The sequence below is a fragment of the Biomphalaria glabrata genome, chromosome 6 (assembly GCF_947242115.1).
Source record: "Biomphalaria glabrata chromosome 6, xgBioGlab47.1, whole genome shotgun sequence".
Taxonomy (NCBI): Eukaryota; Metazoa; Mollusca; class Gastropoda; family Planorbidae; genus Biomphalaria; species Biomphalaria glabrata.
The window spans coordinates 43,224,086-43,249,856 of NC_074716.1; the positions used below are offsets into that span (position 1 = coordinate 43,224,086).

Genomic DNA, 25,771 nt, shown 5'->3' on the forward strand with positions numbered 1-25,771 from the left:
ATCTTACGGTTTAGAAAAAAAGATAATAGGGTTCAACTCACGGGGTTTAAACCTTTTATTTTAAAAAAACTTATATCAACGTACTCTGTCTGTCCGTCCGTCTGCATGTTTAGTAAAAAGTGTGTACACGTTATTTCTCCCACACCCAATCCCAAAAAAAAAAAAAAAAGAATCAGTAAAATAAAAATTTATCAATTAGTTAATTAATTATTGGTAATTATTTATTTTTGTTTGTTATCGAACAAGGGAAAGAAATTGTACTTGGCTGATTTGTTAGTATAAGTAGAATTAATCCCCTAACAATAGTTAACTATAAGAATCTCTATTTTCTTAAGAACTTCTCTAATAAAGTGGTTAGTGTGCTGGCTTGAGGAGACCAAAGCCTTCGAGTTTGAGTTCAGGTCGTTCAACTTTTTTTTTTTAAATAAATGCATTTAAAAAGCAATCAAGGCAATATTCACATTGATACCACCTTCTTTCTCCGGGGGGGGGGGGGGGGGGGCTTGACCTCTTTGGGGGCCCCTGCATTTTGCGCACTATTTATTTTTTATGAAAAAAAAATCCTTTTGGGACCCCAGTCAAGTAGGGGCACTGGGGGATTTTCAAAATGATTCCCCCCCCCCTCCACCCACCACTCTGGCTACGCCACTGCTCAGCAAGGCGGCTTGCAAAGGAGTTTTAGTGGGCTTATAGTGGGACTGTTGTGGGCTTATAGTGTGATCGATGTGGGCTCACGGTGGCATTGTGATGGGCTTATTGTGGAATTGTTGTTGGCTTGTTTAGTTCAATCAAAACAATCAATATATATATATATATATATTGATTGTTTTGATCAATACGTATCGCATTATTGTATTAATTTTATTTAATTTATATTTTCAGGAGCTTTACAGAAAAAAATATAACAGACATATCAATCCAAGTCTCAATATTTTACCAAACAAGTCTCAAAGTTGTCTGTCCTTGACTATTGTCACCCTTACAGCCTCATCCCGTTCTTTCTACCAAATGACCACTTTACACCAGCACCGACTTGTAAAAGCTTCCTTAGCAACCGCGCCACGCCCACTTCATGGACGCTGAAAAGTGTTCGGAGCGGATCGATTTTTTTTTTCGTAAGTCTCAAAGACAAGAAGAAAAGAAAAAAAAAAGGAATATGGAGGGGTGGGGGGAGAGAGAAGCCGAAGTGAGTGCAGTTGAAACAGTTCATTCAGTGAGTTCCCGGACAGTGAGCAATCATAATATTGACATTTAATGAACTTTCCTCCCCCCCCCCTCCCCCCATTGACGACAATATAATTAGACTTATTAATGTCCCGGGTTCTCTGCTACGGCCACGCATTGTACACTGGAGAGAAACTACACATGCAGAAGATCGCTTTGTCGAAAAAAAAAAAATTCGACGATGTATAATTTTGTCTTTGCGTTGCTGGAAGAATGGGGAGAGAGCGTCGAATGATAGTTTTCCCGCGCCTTGCATTAGCAGACGAGCATAATTAATTAGCAGGCGACATAATTAATTGCGTCATGAATTTTAAACAGAAAGCAAATTAAACATACATTACTTCTTTCAATTTCCTCCGAAGCAGACGATAATTTCAAATCTGTTTTGTCAGTTGGCTAATTCACATTCGTATTAAAATAGTAATTGGTACATTTCTTTTTTTTTTTCTTATAATCTTTATGTTTTTGTTTTGCGGAAGGATAGAAATCTGGCCAGTTTAATCCTAACAACTTCCCGACGCAACAACCCGTTGATTTGACACGTGAAGTTTCTTAGACTAGGCACGCGCCTGTCTCGTTCTTTGACGTTATCTTCACTACTTGCTTTTCCGGAAATGACGTTTTGTTCTTTTTCGTTTGAAGGTAAACGTTGTTATGGATACGAGGGCTGCCATGCTTATTTATATATTCGCACGTCACTAATGAATAGAGGAGGACGGTTGTTTTTTTTTCCTTTTTTTTTAATAACATTGACTTGACAACAAGGATCGAGGTCTAACCCATTATCTACATGACACAGGACGTAGTCATTTAGCTTGTCAAGACTGCAGAGATGGGAAGTAACTGACTTAATGTCACGACCTAGCATCTAAATGACAATTATAATCGTCACGACATACGAGGAAAGTCATGTTTAATTAATTAATGATCGCTATGCAAATAATCTGAGCGTGCACAATACTTCAACACTCTGGCATCATCACAGCTTGGTAACATCACAACTTGGTAACATCACAACTTGGTAACATCACAGCTTGGTAACATCACAGCTTGGTAACATCACAACTTGGTAACATCACAACTTGGTAACATCACAACTTGGTAACATCACAGCTTGGTAACATCACAACTTGGTAACATCACAACTTGGTAACATCACAACTTGGTAACATCACAACTTGGTAACATCACAACTTGGTAACATCACAGCTTGGCAACATCACAACTTGGTAACATCAAAACTTGGTAACATCACAACTTGGTAACATAACAACTTGGTAACATCACAACTTGGTAACATCACAACTTGGTAACATCACAACTTGGTAACATCACAACTTGGTAACATCACAACTTGGTAACATCACAGCTTGGTAACATCACAACTTGGTAACATCACAACTTGGTAACATCACAACTTGGTAACATCACAACTTGGTAACATCACAACTTGGTAACATGTCGATTTAAAGAATAACTTTGATTTACGTATTTCATTTATATTCAAGTCGGTGTTGTCAAAAATTAGCAGAACTTATTTTTTCCCCGTTTGAGTTGTCAGTAGAAGAAGGCTCATCCTGTTTAGTCTATGCTGGACTCTACAGACTACATAAGGTGTGCATCCAGTTTCAACAAGAGTTGACATTTGATCGCTTCAGGAATTAATTGTGTATTTCTAATGATACTTTCAAAAAGGTCATGTTATCAAAAAAAAAAATGTATAACCAATACTTTTTCAAGATCTAACCATTATATACAGGTTTTATCAAAGTCAATATCTGACATTAACATTCAGATTTTATCAAAATAAATCTGATTATTATATACATGTTTTATCAAAATCAAGATCTGACCATTACATACAAGTCTTATCAAAATAAATGTCTGATCTAGCCATCATCTAGGGTCGTTCTCAAAATGTTATTTGATCAATTCTTAAATATGTGATAATTGACATATGTGATCATTGATTAATACATATAACTGTCGAAAATTCAGAAATTTCCGAGGCACAAAGTTGCCTTTTCAAAAGTCAAACATTTCGATGAATATTGTTACGTATTTCTGAATCTTCTGGCTAGATGTACTAGTAGGCACACAAATAAAAACACTGTAAAGAACTTGACGACTCAACTTTCAGCTTCATATAACTTTAATGACTATTAACTCTAACAATTTGTTACTGTAACATGTAGCGTAGAAGACTGTACAATATCTCTCAGTTTACAGTTAGCTATACTTCGTTGCAATTCATCTCTTCACTTCGTTGCGATTCATCTCTTCTCAACTTGCATCGAGCCGTATTCCACAGAACAGACCTACGACACACTTCCCAGTGTCGCTCCAGGTCTCCCAAAGCTGAACCAAGTCGTACTCAAGTCTACCGAATCAGAGCCGCACACGTCTTACATCGACTGTCCACTGTAGTTCGCTGTATAGACTTTAACGACAGTAGTCCACTCCAGTTAACTTGCATCGAGTCGTACACATTTCTCTTCCACTAGAGCCGCACACGTCTTACATCGTCTGTATCGACTGTCACGGCTCACTCACGACTGACTTTCACATTAACTTTCTGGCTTAAATAGAGTCCCTAATCGCTTCTCTAAAGTTGCACAAACACTCCTAGTATCCTCTGGAATAACACGTGAGGAAACGTCACATCCTGTCTTTGTTTATACATGTAGATTCCAGAGAACACTCGCTGCAGTGTCATCAAGTCGGGGTCACACGTAGTGACCTTTATCTGTCACTGTTCATTAGTAACTGTCCCCCTACTTAGATCTGTTCGTCCCCTGGAACAACACGTGAGGACACGTCACATCCTGTCTTTGTTTGTACATGTAGATTCCAGAGAACACTCGCTGCTGTGTCATCTCGCCGGGGTCATACGTTGACCTCTACCTATCACTGTTCATTTATAACAATATTGAAGCAAAGACTTAAACATACAACATTTTATCAAAAGGATATCCTATAAGTCTCTCTCTCTCTCTCTCTCTCTCTCTCTTGACGCACACACCCACTTTCTTTCTCTCGCTTTCTCTGTTTCTCTCTCGATTTCTCTCTTCTACTCTCTACCTTTATCTCTTTCTCTGTTACTCTCTCTTCCCTTTTCTCTCTCTCTCTCGTTTTCTTTCTCTCTCTTCCCCTTCCTCTATTTCTCTCTCTTCTCTCAGTCTCCCCTCTCTCTCTCTCTCTCTCCCTCCCTCTTTCTCCATCAATTGAAATGTCCTGTGTTACTTTAATCACTGACCAATACAGACGCCTTTTAAACAACTCTTGATATTAACTTTATATTTCATCGTTAAGAGCATCCCATACAATGCTCACAAGACAGTGCTGCTTGATTTCACCTCTCCCGCCCATCCTATTCGCCTATGTCCACATAATTAAGTATTATGTTAACAGTCTCATTGTAAGACTCCCCCCTCCCGCACACACACACACACACACGATTTACAAATATTATCGCGAAGTCCCCCCACCCCCTCCATTTTCTCATTTTATTTATTATTTTTTGGAGAGAAAACGGGGGGTGGGGGGTCGAGGCTTCAGGAGATCATCAATGTAGAGTGATATGATCCCGTGCAGGACATTGCAAATAGGACAGGTCCCATGCAGAGCATCGCAAATAGGACAGGTCAACATTCATCGTCGTAAGAGAACCAATCTCCATTTCACTCAATTATTAATATCGCTTGCTATTTCCGTCTGATAGGAAGAACTTAAGAATAATATGAAGATTTTTTTTTTTTTTGATTTGTAAACTTATATTTGTAAAAAAAAGGGGGAGAGAACTGAGAAGGCATGTCCTATTGAAGAAGAGTGTTATCGAACTTCGCAGAACTGCCATCTATCAGTTTCCCATCTAGCCTCAATACCAACATAAAAACAAACGGACTTAAAAAGGGGGGGGGGGGGTGATGCCAGGGCGATGCTAAAGAATAACGACCTGGGACGGAGTGTTGTAAGAAGGGAGAGATGGGTCGGGGAAAAGGGAAAAAGGTAGAGAAATGAATATGTGGTTAAACAGTCACACTGCATTGGTTTCCGTAACGGGTCAACCAGGTGGGGGGAGGGAGGGTTGAAAGCGATGCGCGCGCGTGTGTGTATGCGCGTGAGTAAAGAAGGACGACGGACGCTCCCAATTAGCGCGCGTGGCGTGGAAGGAGCGTCACCTGCGGTCCTGTCCCTTCCATCCACCCCTCCCTCCCCCGTATAGGGTAATCTGTTGATCTACTGGCCATTAAGCCGTAATTGATTCTCTTTCCGGTGACTTGAGGACCGTCGACCCCGAAGTTTGTTTGTCCACCAATATTTGCAGTCCCCATGGTCTTCTTCTCAACTTGCGTAAGGAGTTTCTCTTCTTTTTTTTTTTGTTTCTTACTAAAGACATGAACAAAAAATGGACTGATCGAGAGGACAAGAAGTGTGTGTGTGTGTGGGGGGGGGGGTGGAGAGCGAGCAAAACAGAATGAACAAAAAAAAAAAGAAGACACAATGCAAGACACTACAAGGACTGTGCTGGATGAGGGAGGAGAAGAAACAACGCGGTATCTTCACGTCTAAGCATTGAGAGAAACACGGGAAGAAAAGGGTTGGGGGAAGGGGCGCGCAGGATAAAGACGGGGTGAAAAAAATCGAATATGTCCTCTGTTTGGATGCACAGAATAATCGAAGCCGAGACAGCTAATTGTTTCCTCTAAGTGAAGTTGTGTCAAGAGGGAGTTTGTGTGTGTGTGTGTGTGTAGGGCTCTGTGTTAAAAGCAAAACTAATGTGTGTGTGTGTGTGACCAAGAGAGAGAGATCCTTATTACTTTTGTATGTTTTAATCAGTCAGAATTTTTTTTTTGCTTCAAATAAAAGAAAAATATTGATAAACGGCATTGATCGAGCAGCCCCACCCCCACCCCATCTCTTCCCCTTTCTGTGGTTGCTGTCCACAGCCCTGGACAGAGACACGAAACTGGTCCGGTAGAGATCGTATGTAAATGTAGGGCCATTATTAGCGCCCTCTCGCGGTGCAAGGGGCAGACCACTTCAGGTGAGTTTCGTTTGTGCAGCTCTTGCGTCGTCTTGATGTCAACAATGAATACCAACGTCGTGTGTGTGTGTGTGTGTGTGTGTGTGTGTGTGTGTGTGTGTGTGTGTGTGTGTGTGTGTGTGTGTGTGTGTGTGTGTGTGTGTGTGTGTGTGTGTGTGTGTGTGTGTGTGTGTGTGTGCGCGCGCGCGCGCGTGCGAGATTGTGTCTGAGTGTTTGTGTCTCTGTATAGGAACTAATGCGTTCAGGTGAAACAGAAATAAAAGTATTATCCCCTATATATTTCATTGTCCTAACGTACTTTTTTTTTTAGCGTAACCACTGCACATTGTAACTGGCTTTGTCAAATCTATATTCTGCAATTCAAATAAGGAGTTATTAGAATACCTCAATATTAATCACACTTTTGGCGTGGAACCTTCTGGGTGGGCTAAGGGTGGTCGGACACGATTGTCAAAAACGGCTTCATTAATTCTTGGGCTGTGTGGTAGTCCGTGAATATCGTTCTAGAAGGAGGTATTGTAAAGTATTTTAAGTGTTTTAAAATGGTTTTCTTGTTTATGTTTTTTTTTCCAACGTTTTGAAAACTTATTTCATTGTCATATCGACAGGTCCTTCGAGTCTCAATATTAAGAAAGACGGAGCTTTGAATAAAGTAATAGAAGCCAAAAGAAAAAAAAGCCTTTTCAAAGCACTTTGATTGTAAATATTTCTGAAATCGAACTCAGTGTGTGTGTATGTGTTAAGTTTATTGAATGACTATGAGTGTATTTCAGATGTTAAAGTAATGTAAAATTCTTTCAAGCTATCAATGATGTTTTTATAATCTAAAAAAAAAGTGCAATATTAGTCTACAATTTTTTTCCCTTAATTAATTAATTTTGCCTTGGACTTTAATTTTTAAAAATAATACTTTACATTCACTTTTCTGATATCTAAGAATTATTTCTTGATTTAATTTTTTTTTTTCAAATCCACTTCCAACCAATGACTGGTCTTCATAACTTGTCAGAGACAGAGGGAGATAACTTTTAATCACAGATAACTTCCGGCTGAGTTTAAGTCAAGGTTCTAAATGTCGTTTTTTTTTAAAACATGGACATGACAAGAGATGTAAAGCCAAAACGGACAACAAAAAAAGTGTAAATAAAAAAATAAAAAAAAAATTATAGAATATAAAAAAAAAAAGATCATATACGGGAAAGAACTGCACATTCACTACCATATATCTCAATACTATAATATTTATTTCCCTTTTTATATAAAACATATTTACCACTAAATAATTACTTTTTTGTTTTGTTTTATTGATTCTTTTTTTTTTTTTTTTTTTTTGTTAAGGGTAATTTCACATATAAAGATGTAAAGTTTGAACTACCAGACAGACAGTCAAACAGATTGAGTTGATTTAAGCTTTGTAATAAATCAAATAACAAGGAGATGAAATCAAGCCCACTTAGCGTGACGCCGTGCGCTACTGGCCAGTGCAGTGAAGGATGATGTAAAGCCTGTTTCTAGGGACGAAGTTTAATGAGGATGACAAACGGCCAGTACAATGATCACACCCCCCCGCCCCCTGGACTCTTCATACAATCCCCTTCCCTTTTCACCACAAACCATTACATCACGTGCTACCCAGAGCCCGAGGAAAGCCAGGAACATGATGGATTTCAATCGGACAGCAAAAGAAAATGTTCTTACATTTGTCTTAACGCAAAGCAACAGACCGCATACAATCGTTAGCACAATGATTTAAAAAATAAAAGTCGACATTATGATAATCAAATAGGTAGATGTGGGATGCGTGGCCGAGAGTAAAAAACCGCTTGGCAATCAATCAAAGGGGCTTGAGTTTGAATCCCGAATCAAGCCAAGTTGTGTTTTATTGGAATTCCTATAGGCAGCAAAGAAACCTTCTACCTTACATTCCAATATTTTCCAATGGTTCACAAACAACATTGCTCTCTATGAAACTGCTCTCTCTCTCTCTATATATATATATATAAAGGTCGATCAATCGCGGATAAGAATTTGTTTTCCGATTTCCAGTCTAGATATAATATTGTTACGATCTTCTCTGTCAGGCCATCTGTAAACACTGCTAAACACAACACAGCACATCTAACACAAGATCTTGTCAACAAGAGTCTCAATAAACAATGTGGCGGTTTAATGACAAATACATCAAAAGCCAATACAGCACCATTGGCTACATCAAATTCAAATGCTTTCTTGTACAATAGAAGTGCCTACTAAACACTACAAGTCTTTCTCTGTCTACTTCCTGAGATGAACTGCAGTTGGTGGCAAGGCTGGAAGGATCAGTCCTCCCGTAGAGCCTTGGCGAGAAACTCTGCTGTTAGACGTAGTGCCTTCAAGCTCCCATACAGGTCAAGTGACTCTGCAGACAAACTACCCCTCAGCTCTCGGAGCTGCAGACACTCTTGCAAGAGATGCGCCACTGTTTCCACCGACTCTCCACAGTGTCGGCAACTGGCATCAAAATTTGGCCGGAACCGGGCAAAATAAGCACCAACAGGGCAGTGCCCCGTTCTACACTGCGCAATGATTGATTGTTCCGACCTTTTTAGCCTCCACCATGGATCGTCGCGGTCCGGGCGACGCAAATGCTTCCAGAGTCCACGGGCTTTGTTGGAGCCATCCCATCTTCCAGAGTTGTACAGCTACATGTTTTAAGGACTCACTTTGTAGCACACAGTCCTTACTGCCTTGCGTCCTGGACTCAACTGTCCTTTCTTTACACATTGTCTCTCAACCGTAAAGGCTTTCAGTCACATAACCACGGCACGGGTCATACTTGCGTGCATTAGCTGTACTGTCCCTTGTTCAACAGGCCCTTGACTTGTGTGTTTGGCCTGAATCGTGTGTGTCAGTAGGCCGCACACACATTAACCCTTTCAGTCCGCCACTGGAGTTATTACAATATTATGTCTATGACGTAGACACAAACCAAACCTTCAAGTCTACATAAGAGCGCGCGCAAAACATCTATGCGGTCTATTTATTCAACTCCTACAAGAATACAAAGATACAGTGCGGGGATTCCCGCTGATGACGTGTGATGTATTGTATCCAAAAATATTTTCATTAATGAAAAGACGTAAGCTCTAATAAAAAAATAATTAGATAACGTCAAACCAGAGTTTTTTAGTTTGTGGCCAACTAGCTAGTGATTTTTTTCTCCAAAGATATACATAAACAGTCACATTTCTAGGAAAATTGATAGAGCCATTTTCGAAATACAAGAACTTTTCCACCCATCGTTTCAACCCATAAAAAGAGTGCAGCTTTAAGTAAGGGAAGTAAAAGTTCCCCTTTCAGACCTTGAGATTTGTAGGGCAGATGGTGTAAAGGTCATCTGTTTCTGTGCCCCAACTGTTAACGAGGGTGTCATGTGACCAGCACAACGACCAACCACATTTACTTTTTCCCAACTGATGTCACGTGCCCACTGGACTCAGAGGCGCCATAAAGGATCTGGAAAGTAAAAAATTTCAGTCTTCACCAGGATTCGAACTCAGGACCCCCGGTACGGAAACCAATAGTAGGAATAGAAAGCATACTTATACACTAAAATAAATTTTGCATTTAAAAAAAATCCTATATTCCAATTTAAAAAAAATATTACAATTGCTTATTCCAGTAATTAAAGTGAAAAAAAAAAGTTAAATCTAATTAAAGAAACGTGAACTGTAAAGAAAAAAAAAAGGTTTGGCCTAATTACCGAAAGGTGAATGGCATAATGACTAGGTCCACCGGACCCATAAACACTGACGTGTATAATTTGTCGTGAAGATGACGCACAAGTGTATCTTTGGCTTTAAGAGGGCTGTGATTATTGAGCCGGCAACCTGTCACCCGAAGGCGGGAGACGTATTCATCCATGGCATGCTCAACTGGCAGAAAGTGATGCGATCGGCAGACGGCAATTTGTCTCGGCTTCAAACGTTCAACATGTCAACGTCTGTGCTCTTACCTGGCCAATAACATCTCGTTGGCTGCCAATTAAGCGCTGATTTCACTGCAATTTTATTGCTAGTTTTAAGGATGATTTTTATATTGCTGGTTTAAGGAGCTATTCTGTTCAGGATTAAAGATCTAACGTGTCACTGGCCAGTGTCGACCTTGTCTGGGTTATTTATAACGTACTGAGAAGTTAACTAGATTTAAAAAAAAAAACATAACATTTATATCCCTAATATTCTATATCTACTCATGTTGTTTCTATAAAAAATTAGTTTGTAGAAAAAGGTATCGAACTTTTTTTTATATTTTATGTATCATGTTTTTAAATTGTTTTCTGCATTGTTTACCTAATAGTGAATCCATCAGCAGACTCGCTGGGTGCCGCTTCTCAGTTTGCGTGACAACAAACACTTTTTGTGTAATATTGTTTGTTTTCTTTTTAATTGATTATCTCTCTTTCTCTATGTGTATAGGTTTTGCGTAGCTTATGATCTATCATTCTATGATCTGGATCTGTTAAGTTTAGGTGGCTGAGTGGTTAAGCGCTTGGCTTCCGAACCTTGGGTCCTGGGTTCGAATCTCGGCGAAGACTGGGATTTTGAAATTTGGGATTTTTAGGGCGCCCCTGAGTCCACCCAGTTCTAATGGGTACCTGACTTAAGTTAGGGAAAGTAAGGCTGGCCACATAACATCCTTGCTCGTTAACCGTTGGCCATAGAAACAGAAGAACTTAACATCATCTGCCCAAGGTCTGAAAGGGGAAACTTTACTTTACTCGTAAGAAAGATACAAAGATAGAATCTAAAGATTGTATGACTATGAATGTCTATCTAAATATGTGAGTATGTAATAGTATGTAATAGTATGCTTTTTTTAGAGTGAGAGAGGGAGAGAGAAAGAGAGATGGAGAAGGGTAAAGAGAGCAAGAGATCAAACCCCTTTCAATATTCGCGCGGAGGCTGATTAAAAAACAAACAAAAACTGTGATGAAGCTTCGCTTTTTATTTTTACAAAACCTCAATGGACCTCATTCACCACACGTAAACAAACAACATTTAGCCACGTGATGCTATATATCTTCTATACAAATTATGTAATTCATAGTGGCTGTCACGTGATACGTATTTTTCATTGTTTTTATCAATATTATGACGTGACTAAATGTTGTTTATTTACGATTGGTGAATGATGTCCATTCAGCTAATAGCTTCGTGGAAACTGAAATATTGAATATTCTGGGTAGGTGGGTTAAAAAAAATATGGTGGAAACGGATCTCGAGAAAGCTTCTAACGATTTTCATTAGAATGATATAAAGGCTAGTACATTTATCAATTAGCTTAACCAGATTTTTTTTCTCGTGGGGTAGAGGGGGGGGGGGGTATGGGTGGGGGTAAAAAATGTACCATTAATTTTTAAATCTAACATTCGTTATTTATTTAGAGGAAAATAATCAATGTATAAGTTGTATACAAGAGTTAGTCTTTATTATTACAAAGCTTATATTAAATTGCAATTATATATATATATAGGACGTAATCATCTTCTATTTTGAAGTAAAGTCTGTATTATATAAGATAAGATAAGATATATATATATATATATAGAGAGAGAGAGAGAGAGATTTTTATGTGCGTAACACTTTTTCAAGCTGTAAGGGAATTCGCCCCGGATCTAGGAAAATCAATCTTTTCTGCCTTAGAAAAGTAATGATCTTTAGTTTTCAAAGTTTAGAAATAATGCAAACTCATTTCTCGGATTTGTTTTTTTCTTAGAATGGGCTATTAATCACAGAACTATATATTCACGCAAATATATGAAACAAAGCCATTTCCTATTAGATTCCATTGAGATAATGTTTCAAAAATCCTAGATCGAAATAATTCATGTCTATTGAATATTAATCATCTTATATACATTTAATAGCAATATATATATATAATTTTCTGCTAGTTTTCATTAAGATGATATTTTAAACATCCTAGATCGAAATAATTCACATCTATTTATTTTAGTCATCTTATAAGTACATTAAAATAGATTAATTACCTTAGATCTTTTTAGATTATGTATATAAAAATTTCAAAATAATAATTATGCTCCTATTTTCAATGTTCAATTACTAGATCTAGATCTAAACATTACATGTTACATAGGTTAGGGTTGAAAAAAAAAGCTTTACTTCTTTTAACTACTTTACAAAACAACGCCTTGTTTCAACTTTTTAAACAAATTTCACGACATTTTTTGCAGTGTTAAAAGATCTCCATGTCCAGTCTAGATATAATATATATGGGTCTGTGGGCTGCGATTAGCTTTTAGTGGATACAAGTGGATAATTTGTACGCACGTCTATATCTAAACCAATTTGAATTTCGTATTAATTAAGACATTCCAATTTTAACTGCAAATTGGAATTTTTGATAGTGAAAATAAAAATATAGAAAATCGCGTTTGCATTTCAAATATTTCGGCTGTAGGTCATCGAGAGTATGGGAGAGTCTTACGATGAACTAACAATGTCAAGGACGCGACATTGAACCTCATCGTTGAGCTGTAAACTACAGAGGTTAGAAAATTGGATTCTGCAGTGCTGAAAAGTGTAAAAAAAAAAAAGTATCATATAACTATAAAAAAAAGGTAGTTTATCAACACTTCATACTGTACACCGGAGACACCAAACAGCGAGTTATTTATATTTGACACCAATAAAGAAAATCTTTCAGAAACATTGAACTCTATTGACTCCACTCTTGTTTATTCGCTCACATTGTGTTGTTTATATTAATGATTACAGAATGCAAGAATCGTTAACAAATCTCTAAATTCGCTCTTCATCTATGAGATACCTTTTTTTTTTTTTAATTTTCAGTTAAAAATCTAAATACTACACAATTCTCATTTTCCTGAGACTTCGCTTCCGTAAAATATATTTAAAAAAAAGAAGATTTGCCTGTAAATCCTGCCATCATTCTATTTCTATTCATGATTTCCTGGGTCAATAATAACACAAATATGGTCAGTGCAAAGTCCTCAGCCCCCTGGATGACAAAGTGGTCATCATTGAACCACGATGGACGAACTATAACTATAACATGGTCGACTTCTTTATATCTCCTCTAATTGTTAAATTTAGTAGAGTTGAGTCGAAATCCTATATCAAAATAATGTCCATGTATCCCTCTGCATATTTTCGCTTACGCTAGGTTAAGTATATAAAGACAAAATGATAACTTTTTTTTAGGTTAAATCTATTAAAATAATGCTGACATTGTCTTGATTTAGATCTTAACATCTAAATCTAGTTAAATCTTTATTCCTTAAGAAAAAAAAATATTTTCAGACTTCTTAAACTATGCGATAGAAAAAGTAATCTTTGTACAATCTATTTATACATTTGTAAAATACCACGTGACTCACTGATGGATCATGAAATCTCATAAACCGTCTCACATATCCGCATGAAATCTCGTACTCAGGTTCCTTTTACCTCCTAGACGCTCACTAAGAACCCGATTTGACATATTCGCAAACCGACGACTGTTATTCGCTAAAAACCGCAATCTTTCTATCAAACCTGTGTATCTTAGTTTCCGTATTTCCCCCCAAAAAGGCGCAGTCTACATGCTAAGTATTAAAAAATATCACAAATATTTTTAACGCAACTAGATATATTTGTTCTTTTCTCTAAGTCTACTCATTTCCGCTTCCTTAGGTATTACCATTAATTACCTAGAAATTTGTCAGTTGATGTATATGTTTGAGAACTAATCCATTTTATTTTTAAATCTATCATTCATAAGTTAAGATTACAAAAAAATCACTCTTAGAAAAAGGTCATTAGATTTATAAATTTCTTGTAAACATTAACTATAATCTATAAGAATTCAAGTATTTTTCAAACTATAATAAAGTGGTAGCTGAATATAAATATCTGTATAGATCGGAGGAAATAAAATGTGACAGCAAAGTTTAACTATACCACATAATATAACGTTTGATAAATACTTGCAGGCTTTTGCAGTACGCGGACCATAGGTTTGGAACCCATTAATCTCAGAAAACATTGCTTAGATTAGTTTGTCATTTTAGCTCATGTATTTATGGTTGTAATGTTACCATTATCCTTTCTTTACAATAGATGTATTTTACACTAGATATTAATTACAATAGATATTAATTACAATAGATATAATTTACAATAGATGTACTTAGTGTAATTAAGCATATTTTAGTAATTTGTTTAGTATTATTTTGAACAGAATTTTCATTTATTTACACTATGTCTTGCTAGATCTTGCTACCTGGAAGATTACTCAATCTATACAGTCTATCGGGCAGGCGAAATAGGAAGCTGTACTTTAATGACAGTAAACAAGAGTGTTGTGTGGTCAGCACAACCACAACGATGTCAACCATGGCTTCTGTATCGTAAAATAACTGGCATGAATGTTTCTTTTCGAGTTTTAATCAAATTAGTTTCTGGTTTTTTAATCTTTTACTTTCAATGCGAAGTAGGGGAACCAGCACATTGAAAGTTTATTTTCTTTATTAAATTTACACAGTGAATTCCCGGTACGTTGCACGAAATTAAATACGTTATTCGTATAATGCCTACCAAAATTAGGTTGTATATATATTTGTTAAGATGGAATGTAATTTGACGACTAAGGAGAGAACAATGTATCGAAATTGAATAGATAGACAAATAGGCCTAATTAGATTAGATTGGATTGGATTACATTAAAGAGATAGAAAAATAAATACTTAGATTAGATTAGATTAGGCTAGATTAGATTAGATTAGAGAGAAATAAAACTTAAGACTAGACTAGATTAAAAAGATAGATAGATAGATAGATAGATAGATAGATAGATAGATAGATAGATAGATAGATTTAGATTTTCGTTCAAAATGTTTATTTGCACACAGTCTGTGAGTCTCCATTACAACAGCCACAAGAATCTCGACAGATAAACAACTAAAGCGTCAGAGTGATCATTTGACAAGCCGGTGAGGAAGTCTCGAGAGATCTCACAAATTTGTACAAGGCACGATTCTATGTGACGAACAAAACATGACGTAAGCGATGGTACTCACTTTTTGGCGGTATTCTCGTTGCTGCGGACATTTCTGTTAGCGCCGAGTCAGGCCCGAATGTCGTCTGCTATGACGTTTAAGATCACACAGGTGTGTCCGTTCGGCGGAGACGGAACTATTTCAAAGAAATATTTTCTTAGTGTCAGGTTGTATTAATCAGAGTAATGACATCAGTGAAATAACCAACTCCGAGACGAGTGTGAATTGAAATAAAGCCAGATGGAAGTTCAGTTAGTTATCAACAAATTTTAAAATAGCGTTTTGTTTAAATATTTGGTTTTCAATTCAATGTTTGAAGAGTTATGAATACAATGTTAGAAATGAAGCTATAACTAAGCCGAAGTGCTTAAAAATAACTATGGAATCCCAATTTTTTTGTGTTGTTTTTTTAAAAGGGTAAGCGGCTATTTGTAACTTGGTTGCCGGACCAATAATCTGGTTATTTAATGGCATCATGTGACTGGCCTATCATTTTAAGAAACCGCGTAACAAAACTTTAAGACTTGGCTCCCAGGCAAACCACGCCCCGCTTGGCATCGATCATCGTTGTTCTGTTGGAGGGTGGAATCTCTGGCGCACGCCCTCCTGCTCTTGGGATAGGCGGGGCGTTGTTGGTGTTGGGGGGAGATACGAGTGAGGGGGATTTTGGAGAAAGGGGGAGGGGGGCTGGAATGGATCGTCTGAAAGTGGAGAACTTCGGATGCTTGTTTGTCAGATGACAGGCGAGGAGCTTGATGACGTGACAGAGGATGTTGAGTCAAGTCTGGAAGGATGCTTCGCCACGGATGTTTGGCTAGCGCGTTTGAAGCAGATGGGAGTGTGTGTGTGTGTGGGGGGGGGGAAGCATGTTGATGCGCTATTTAGGCATCGCAGACGAGCAGGTCCTGTAGGTTATAGTTTACTCAAACAGTCTGGCGGAGGGATACAAGCAAAGCTATTTTCATGGTTAAATGGTCAGTTTCGAACTATTTGCACCGCCATTTTCATTAGCAGATTAAAAAGTCTATTCTCTAGGCATATAAAGGTTGAAGTTTGCATTAAAAAAAAAGTGAAATGCTTCGCGATAAAACAGGGGGTTTTGAGTTAAAATCGCGGGTTCGAACCACTTTTTCAGTTGTCGTATGCCGATTTCCAAATTTAACTCAGAGTTAGATGCTGCTTTTAAACATTGTTTAAGGATACCCTACCAAAGCTTTACGCAAAGAAAAGCGCTTGACTTTCGAACAGAGCGTAACTAGCTCGAATCCCATTAAGTACTGAGACCTTGACCTTCAAGTCTGTTATAAGATCCTTGGGCTCTTTCTAATGTGTAACCCCATATTAGTTAAGAAAAGCGTCTTAAACAAATTAGCAGACAGACCTTAACAGACTTTAAAATCTGAAAGGAATGCTAGTATTTATCAACAATCTGAGGCATTTTACTTCTCTCGAGACGATCATTTCTCTTTGCAACTTCTTGTGTGACTAAAGAGGCCAATCCTTGATGCACAGCTGCGGTCACAGGTTGGGCATCTGTAATCACCAGGCGCTATTGCATTTTCATCTTACTTTCTACTGTACTGTTGTATATGGCATATGCAATCCGGGAAGCTTCATTTATGCTCGCTCTCCATGTGGATCTATCCAGTGCCACTTTTTTCCCAGCTGCTAGTGTCGATTTTGAAGAGCTTCATGTCGCGTTTGCAAACATCCGTATACCGTAAAAGTGGGCGACCAGCGGCTCTCCTGCCTTCTGTTAGATCGCCATACAGAATGTATTTATCACCAATAAGCCTCGGAAAAACAGAAGTCATGTAAAGGCGCTTCCGTGGTATCGAATACAAACAATAACCTGGAGGTAATACTCAAATTAATTCAGTAACACCGACGAAAGGCCGAACAATCAATAGAGGTAGTCGACACCCCCCCCCCCCCCCACGACCCCCCACCCCCGCGGAAAAAAATTTAGATGTATATATGTGTTTGTGTGTGTGTGTATACATAATCTTTATTACATTCTGACCCTTCATTCTTTCGGAAGACGTTTATTGTGCCCTAGAATAGGTTCTTCCATGAGTTAGTAGAATAATTGTAGATTCCCCGCCATTACTAGCAAGGGGGTCTGGGAGGAGCGCTAGGAGCTCACCCAGCGCGAAGCGAAGCCCCGCCGCCAAGCAATATTTCTGGTATCGAAAGCCAACAAAATGCATATTCTGAGGTATCTACACTGCATTTTCCTGCTATTAAAAAGTTTTTTTTCAAAAACCCAATGTGCTATTCTTACCGACTTAGACCCTCCCGCGCCGTTCAGCGCATTTGCCGTCAAGCTGTTTCCATAAAATTGTAGATTCCTCGCCATTACTAGCAAGAGGGTCTGGGGGAGCGCTAGGAGCTCTCCCAGCGCGGGGCGAAGCCCCGCCGCCAAGCACTATTCTGGTATTGAAAGCCAACAAAATGCATATTCTGAGGTATCTACACTGCATTTTCCTGCTATTAAAAAGTTTTTTTTTTAAAAACCTAACGTACTATTCTTACTGACTTAGACCCCCGCGCCGTTCGGAGCATTTGACGTCAATCTGTTTCCATAAAAATCTGTCACTGGTAATGTCTGAAGCCTCTTCCCACCTGCCATGAGGACCTCCATGAATGAGTGGCGTCAAGTTGTACTAGGATATCATTGCAACTCTTCCTATGCGTAATACAGTTTGTCGGAGAACATGTCCCGCAAACCTCATGCGTCGCTCTCTCACAATCTTACTAAAGGGTCGACTCCCAGTTCGTCATAGGATTTCCTTGATTTAGACCCGATCTCTATAACTGACTTCTAAAATCTGTCTTAGCCATCTTTGTTGAGCCACATTTAGTGTTTTTCAATTTCGGCAGATGACTATTCACTGCAGTTTATTAATGTAGCCCTGCCACTGGTAAAAATGTGTAACCTCTCTTGAATATGCTCTTTTAATTAAGTGACTGTAGTTTGCTTTAGATTTTATATCGAAAAGAGAAGTTTTATCCTCAAAATCATCTGTTGGGGGTTTTCCACCTCAAAATGCTCTGTAGGGGGATCTTAAACTCAAAACCATCTGGAGGGGTTTTAAACTTAAAAAAAAAGCCATCTGTAGAAGAGGGGTTTAAACTCAAAACCCCCGATTGGATTGGCTACGCTCAAATAACTTTAGTGTGTAATTTGCTTTTTTTTTTATATTGAAGAGGTATTTTGAGCATCAAACCCCTCTGAATGGGGGTTTAAACTCAAAACCCCTTTGGGCAACGCTCATAGCATTTTGAGTGCGTAATTTGCTTTTTTTTTCTTACACTGAAGATGTATTTTTTATCCTCAAACCCCCCTGGGGGGGGGAACTCAAAACCCCTTTGGCTACGCTCATAGATTTTAGATTGAGTAATTTACTTTTATTTATATTGAAGAGGTACTTTTTAGCTACAAACTCCACTGGAGGGAATTGAAACTCAAAACCCCTTTGACTACACTCTTAACATTTTGAGTGTATAATTTGCTTTGTTTTTATTATTTAAGAGGTATTTTTTACCTTCAAACCCCGCTGAAGTGGGGTATAAACTCAAAACTGAGTCAAAACCCATTTAGCTACGCTCATAACATTTTGAGTGCGTAATTAGCTTTTTTTTTTATATTGAAGAGGGGGTTTATCGTAAATTGTAGAGGGGGTTTTGAAATCAAAATCTTCCTTAACTGTGCTCTTGGAATTAGGGGATTTTCGTTTGCATTTGTTTTTGTTTTGTTTTATAGAAGAGGGGGAGTTCAGTGCAAAAACCCCAGGTAGGGGGTTTAAAACTCAAAACCCCTGGTAGGGGGTTTTAAACTCGAAACCCCCTGGTAGGGGTTTTTAAACTCGAATCCCCCTGGTAGGGGCTTTTAAACTCGAACCCCCTGGTAGGGGTTATTAAACTCAAAACCCCCTGGTAGGGGGTTTTAAACTCAAAACCCCTTTGGTTGTGCTGGGGCAAGTCATGGTTTAGTATTAAAATCTCACCTAAAATAAACAAAATCAAAGCAAAAAATCAGTCACTAAATTCCGATTCCCCCCACTTTCGAAGATTTCATTTCGGGGGGAACAACCCCCCCCCCCCCTGGCTACGCCCATGCTTTTTATGTAGCGACTTTCGTGCAGTAGCGTGCCGTCTCTCTTCTGACCATCACATATTTCATTTTCTTTCCAAAACACCCGAAACTTTCGATAATTAAAATATTGTGCAGTATTTATTCTTTTTTCTGTAAAGCAAAATAACGCCAAATGATTGTTAGAATTTTTTCTTTTTATTTGCCGAAAAAAAAAGCAAAAGTCTAATTATCAATAATAAGTTGTTCCAGAAGTGTTTCTTTTTAATTAAAAGCAACTTAACTCCAAATAATGTTTCGAAATTGCTATTATGATTTATATTACATTTCAGTTGTATCCCTAAACGTGGCAGAAATTTCATTATCAATAATTCGTTGTTCCGGATATTTTTTATGAAAACCAAATGAACGCCTAATTACTTTTTGCAAATTTTCTTCTAGCTTATATTATATTTATTTTTTTTATATCTAACGTCGCAAATCAACAACAACAACAACAACTGATTATAGAACATATGTTTCGTAGTTCTTATGAAAAACATATTAACGCTAAATGAATGTTTAAAATCACTTTTTGACTTATATTACATATAATTTTCTTCCTAAATTTTCAAAAAAACAAAACAAACAAAAAACACAAACAAACAACTCATTATTGATAACATGTTGTTCCGGTTTTTTTTTTCTTACACCAAAAGTATTGTATGAATTATTTCTTCTAAGCTACGTCGCAAAAATTTTAGTATCGGTTATTCCATTTTTTATAACATAATAACATAATAACTTTTTTTTTTTCAAGTTAGAAACAAATAAACGCCTTTAAATTCTTTTCTTCTGATAACAATTGGCTTTCTTGTCAGACAGTCTAGGAATGTAATTTTCAATATAAGTACCTCCATTCGTCAATGATTTGTTTGAGAATCCTGCAAGATGATTTTCACTAGTTCTAAACATTGCTGATCAGTTCAGCATATGCTGTAGGCCCTGACAGGCACTACAGTCTCTGCACCAGAGGAGCGTGCAGGAGCTATGTCATTCAGAGCTCAGCATTTTCCCCCAAACCCCCTCCAGCAGAGCTCTGCACCAGAAGAGCGTGAGAGTCTACCAGGTAAGCTGGGGCTCCCGCAACATTAGCCCTTTTTGGAACAATCCGAGAGCAAGGGACTGAACTTACTCCAGTTACCAGAGGACACCACGAGGAAGTCGGCGGACACTGTCCTCCTTTTAGTCTTTCTAAGTCTTCTTAGCCTTGTGAGGTAAAATTAAACATTTGTATCTTCTATTTGATGTCATTCGGAAAGAGTTTATTTTAAAAAATACACGAGTCCTCGTTTACTACTATTCCAATGTAATGATTAATTTTAGAAGGGTGTAGTGGAGTTGGATAATCTACGGAACAAATGTAGTTGATTGATTAATTTTAAACTGATATTCTGTTTTCATAAAAAAAAATTGACAATACAAGGAAAAGGGTTAATTTTACATATATTTATGATTAATATAGTTAACTTTCCCCATTCAGACCTTGCGGTCTATGGGGCAGATGATGCTAAGGTTATCTGTTTCTATGGCCAACGGTTAACGAGGGTGTCATGTAGCCAGCATAACGACCTACCGCCTTTACTTTCCCCAACTAAAGTCAAGTACCCATTAGAGTTGGGCGGAGCCAGGGGCGCCCTAACAATCCCGAAATTCATATTCCCAATCTTCAACGACATTCGAACCCAGGTCTCCAGGTTCAGCGCTTAACCACTCAGCCACCGCGCCCCTTAATCAGATGCATAAGCTACTACAAATTCAGAGGCTTACAGAAATACACACATCCTCATCTAGGGTAAAATACACACATACACATTTAAGGTAAAGTAAATGACAAAACGGTATTGCTTATCTATTCAGTCTTCTGTAATTAGACCCTTTATAAGGTTTATACTGCATTCCTCGCTGTTCTTCGGACTCGAAGCCAAGCCTTATATATATATCATGGGCGTAGCCAGGGGGGGGGGTTTGGGGTTCAAACCTCCCCCCCCCCCCCGAAATGAAATCCCCCCCCAGGGGGGGGGGGGAGACGGACTTTGGTGACTGATTTTTTGCTTTGATTTTCTTTATTTTAGGTGAGATTTTAATACTAAACCATCATTTGCCCCAGCGCAGCCAAGGGGGTTTAGAGTTTAAAACCCCTACCATGGGGTTTTGAGTTTGAAACCCCCTACCAAGGGGGGGTGGGAAGGGAAAGACGGACTTTAGTGACTGATTTTTTGCTTTGATTTTGTTAATTTTAGGGGAGATTTTAATACTAAACCATTACTGCCCCAGCACAGCTAAAGGGGTTTTGAGTTTAAAACCTCTACCAGGGGGTTTTGAGTTTTAAAACCCCTAACAGGGGGTTTTGAGTTTAAAACCCCCTACCAGGGGTTTTGAGTTTGAAACCCCCCTACCAGGGGTTTTTGCAGTTAAATCCCCCTCTTCTATAAAACAAATAACACAAAAAATGCAAACGATAATCCCCAAATTCCAAGTGCACAGTTAAGGAAGATTTTGATTTTAAAACCCCCTCCAAAATTTACGATAGACCCCCTCTTCAATATAAAAAAAAAAGCAAATTACACACTAAAATTATTTGAGCGTAGCCAATCCAATCGGGGTTTTGAGTTTAAACCCCTCTTCTACAGATGAATTTTTTTTAAAGTTTAAACCCCTCCAGATGGTTTTGAGTTTAAGATCCCCCTAAAGAGCATTTTGAGGTGGGAAACCCCCAACAGATGATTTTGACGATAAAACTTCTCTTTTCGATATAAAATCTAAAGCAAACTACAGTCACTTAATTCCAAGAGCGAAAACATTTTTACCAGTGGCTGGGCTCCATTAATAAACTGCAGTGAATAGTCATCTGCCGAAATTGAAAAACACTAAATGTGGCTCAACAAAAATGGCTAAGACATATTTTAGGAGTCAGTTATAGAGATCGGGTCTAAATCAAGGAAATCCTATGCCGAACTGGGAGTCGACCCCTTAGTAAGATTGTGCAAGAGCGACGCATGAGGTTTGCGGGACATCTTCTCCGACAAAATGAATTACGCATAAGAAGAGTTGCAATGATATCCTAGTACAACTTGACGCCACTCATTCATTGAGGTCCTCATGGCAGGTGGGAAGAGGCTTCAGACATTACCAGTGACTGATTTTTGTGGAAACATCTTGCCGCCAAATACGCCGAACGGTGCGGGAGGGTCTAAGTCAATAAGAATAGCAGATTAAGTTTTTAAAATAGCTGGTTAATACACTGTAGATACCTCAGAATATGCATTTTGTTAGCTTTCAATACAGGAAATAGTGCTTGGCGGCGGGGCTATGCCCCGCGCGCGGGGAGCTGCCGGCGCTCCCCAGACCCCCTTGCTAGCAAGCATGGGGAGTTTACAATTTTTTCACTAACTCCAGAAAGTACCTATTTTAGAGTAGAAAGAATGAAGGGTCAGACGCAACTCATTCATGGAGGTCCTCATGGCGGGAGGGATGAGGCTTCAGACATTACCAGTGACAGATTTTTATGGAAACAGATTGACGTGAAATGCTCCAACGGCGCGGGAGGATCAAAGTCAGTAAGAATAACACATTAGGTTTTTGAAATAAAACTTTTTAATAGCAGGAAAATGGAGTGTAGATACCTCAGAATATGCATTTTGTTGGCTTTCAATACCAGAAATAGTGCTTGGCGGCGGGGCTTCGCCCCGCGCTGGCGCTCCCCCAGACTACCTTGCTAGTAATGGCGGTGAATCTACAATTTTATGGAAATAGCTTAACAGCAAATGCGCCGAACGGCGCGGGAGGGTGTAAGTCAGTAAGAATAGCACATTAGGTTTTTGAAATAGAACTTTTTAATAGCAGGAAAATGCACTGTAGATACCTCAGAATATGCATTTTGTTGGTTTTTAATATCAGAAATAGTGCTTGGCGGCGGGGCTTCGCCCCGCGCTGGGGGAGCTCCTAGCGCTCCACCAGACCCCCTTGATAGTAATAGCGGGAAATCTACAATTTTTCCACTAACTCATGGAAGAACCTATTCTAGGGCACAATAAACGTCTTCCGAAAGAATGAAGGGTCAGAATGTAATAAAGATTATGTACTCACATAAATACATATTATTTTTTTTTCCGCGGGGGGGGGGGGAGAAAAAAATCCCCCCCCCAACCCCTCCCCCCGAAAAAAAATCCTGGCTACGCCCATGATATATATATATATATATATATATATATATATATATATATATATATATATATATATATATATATATATATATATATATATATATATATATATAAGGTTTGATTCTAATTTTTCGAAAGGGGAAAAGACGCCATTAGTTTCGTGTGAAATGTCTGTCCGTCTGTCCCGTTTAGATCTCGTAAACTAGAAAAGATAGTGAAAATCTGACACCATATTATTTTAGATCATTCGAAGTTCTGATGCAATAGCTACTTTTTCTTTTCTGAAAACGAAAAATATAATTTTAAATCACTTATGCAAGCAATTTTTCATAAAAATACACCACTTTTACAATTATTCACTATTAATAGTAACAAACACGGAAGGCTATTTAGATGTGGAGATGACCACCTACCATATTTTTACTATATTTATGGAAAAGCTTATAGATTTTTTTAACTTTGTTTTTAAATAGAATTTACTTCTCGATTTGATACAATGGCGTGTTTAAAATTTAAAAATAGATCTGCAATATGCATATACAAGAACAAAACTGGCTTTATATCTAAATAATTTGTTTACTAAGAGCAGATAGTTGAATAAAAATATCGACCATTGGAGATTTTCACACTAAAAGTTAATCGCTGTAATCTCTTGGTTTACACTTTGGTAGTCCATGTTCCGATTTACATTTTTTAGTATGAGAAGGCAGAAAGAAATTAAAAGAAAAGAAAGCGATACGATATAATGTGGTGGCGATATAATGAGACCTAAAGAAACACGGTTACAAAGACAGTTTGTGTGGAAACACAAACTCAAAATCGGCCCCCGAAGTTGTCCACCCAGGCAGGTAAAAAGGCAGCTTCCAATATTTTCAGAAAAAATATCGGAATGAAATTGTATCAAAGATAAATGACAGAGAAGAATGGAGAAACAAGGTTGACAGATGTTGTGTGGTGCAACGGTCCAGAAGACCAAGGAATAGATGAAAGTGAATGTGTACCTGGCCTAACTAATGTCATATAATGATTATCTAATTGATCTAATCGTTTTGTAAAGGATCAATCTCTTATTTGAAGACTAGAAAAAAAAAAAAATTAACCGTAAAAAAAAAAGTATTTTAGTTACGTTTACCATGGTTAGGATATCGAGTTGCAGTTCACGCGATGATATGAAAAAAATACTTAATAATTAATGTTTAAAATTATGTTCCACTTAATGCATACTAAATAGATTTTATCTCTTTAAAAAAAATTGTCAATTGAATGTTTTTGATTTTTTAACAAAAAAACTAAAACCATTAACATAAATGTGTTAAAAATATAATACATTGTTGCCTCTCTTACCAATCAAATAGAAAAGGTCACGCATGCGCAGACCGAAATGTTACGAAACTCTCTTTTCCTAGGTCTAAAACACTATTTCAGCTCCAAGATGATAGAACTTCTCTTAGCAAAGATAGTTTTATAATTAAACACATGAACATACTACAGTTCATTCATTTCATATTTTAATCAAATTAACATTCAATTTTTTTTTCTAAAGCATATTTACATACATTAGTTCGTCATTAGAGCAACTCTATTCTTGATATCGCGTGCTTCTAAATATAGATCTATACACAAGCCAATGTTTTCATAAAAAAATTGGATTCATGTCAATTAGCTATTTTTAACTCCATTCATAATATTTTTTTCATTCATGAATTTATGCATTCACTTTACTTATAACATTATTATTGTCTTTAATCGTTTCTAATGCACTATATCAGTGACTAAATCGGCCATACACAAACTAAGGCCCGCAGGTAATGTCCGGTTAGTATATATATATATATATATATATATATATATATATATATATATATATATATATATATATATATTTATATTTATATTTGAGAATTTTAAAAAGCAGTGTTTCTCAACCTTCGGCGAAAAAAACACCAAAACAGTCATGTTGAGCCCTTTCTCTTCAGCTTGGGGGTCTGGGGATGCGCTGTAAGCCTCTTTAGACGCCAAAAGCATTTTCTTGCATTTTTTCACTTCATAAACGCATTCTCCTGACATTTACAGCTCATTATTCATCCTATTAAAAGTGACTTTTAAATAATGTTTTACATAAAAAAATATTCTAATAT

The 25,771-nt window shown here is 37.7% G+C and overlaps 1 protein-coding gene across 1 annotated transcript in view; it reads right to left on the reverse strand.

Annotated features, from left to right (window-relative positions):
- Positions 1–15,779, reverse strand: part of LOC106079892 (protein dissatisfaction-like) — a 38,687-nt gene extending 22,908 nt beyond the window's left edge. The window contains exon 1 of the mRNA XM_013241147.2: positions 15,354–15,779. Within this exon, the coding sequence (XP_013096601.2) occupies positions 15,354–15,384 (31 nt within the window). The 5' untranslated portion in view covers positions 15,385–15,779. The remainder of the gene's footprint in view (positions 1–15,353) is intronic.
- Between the last annotated feature and the right edge of the window lie 9,992 nt (positions 15,780–25,771).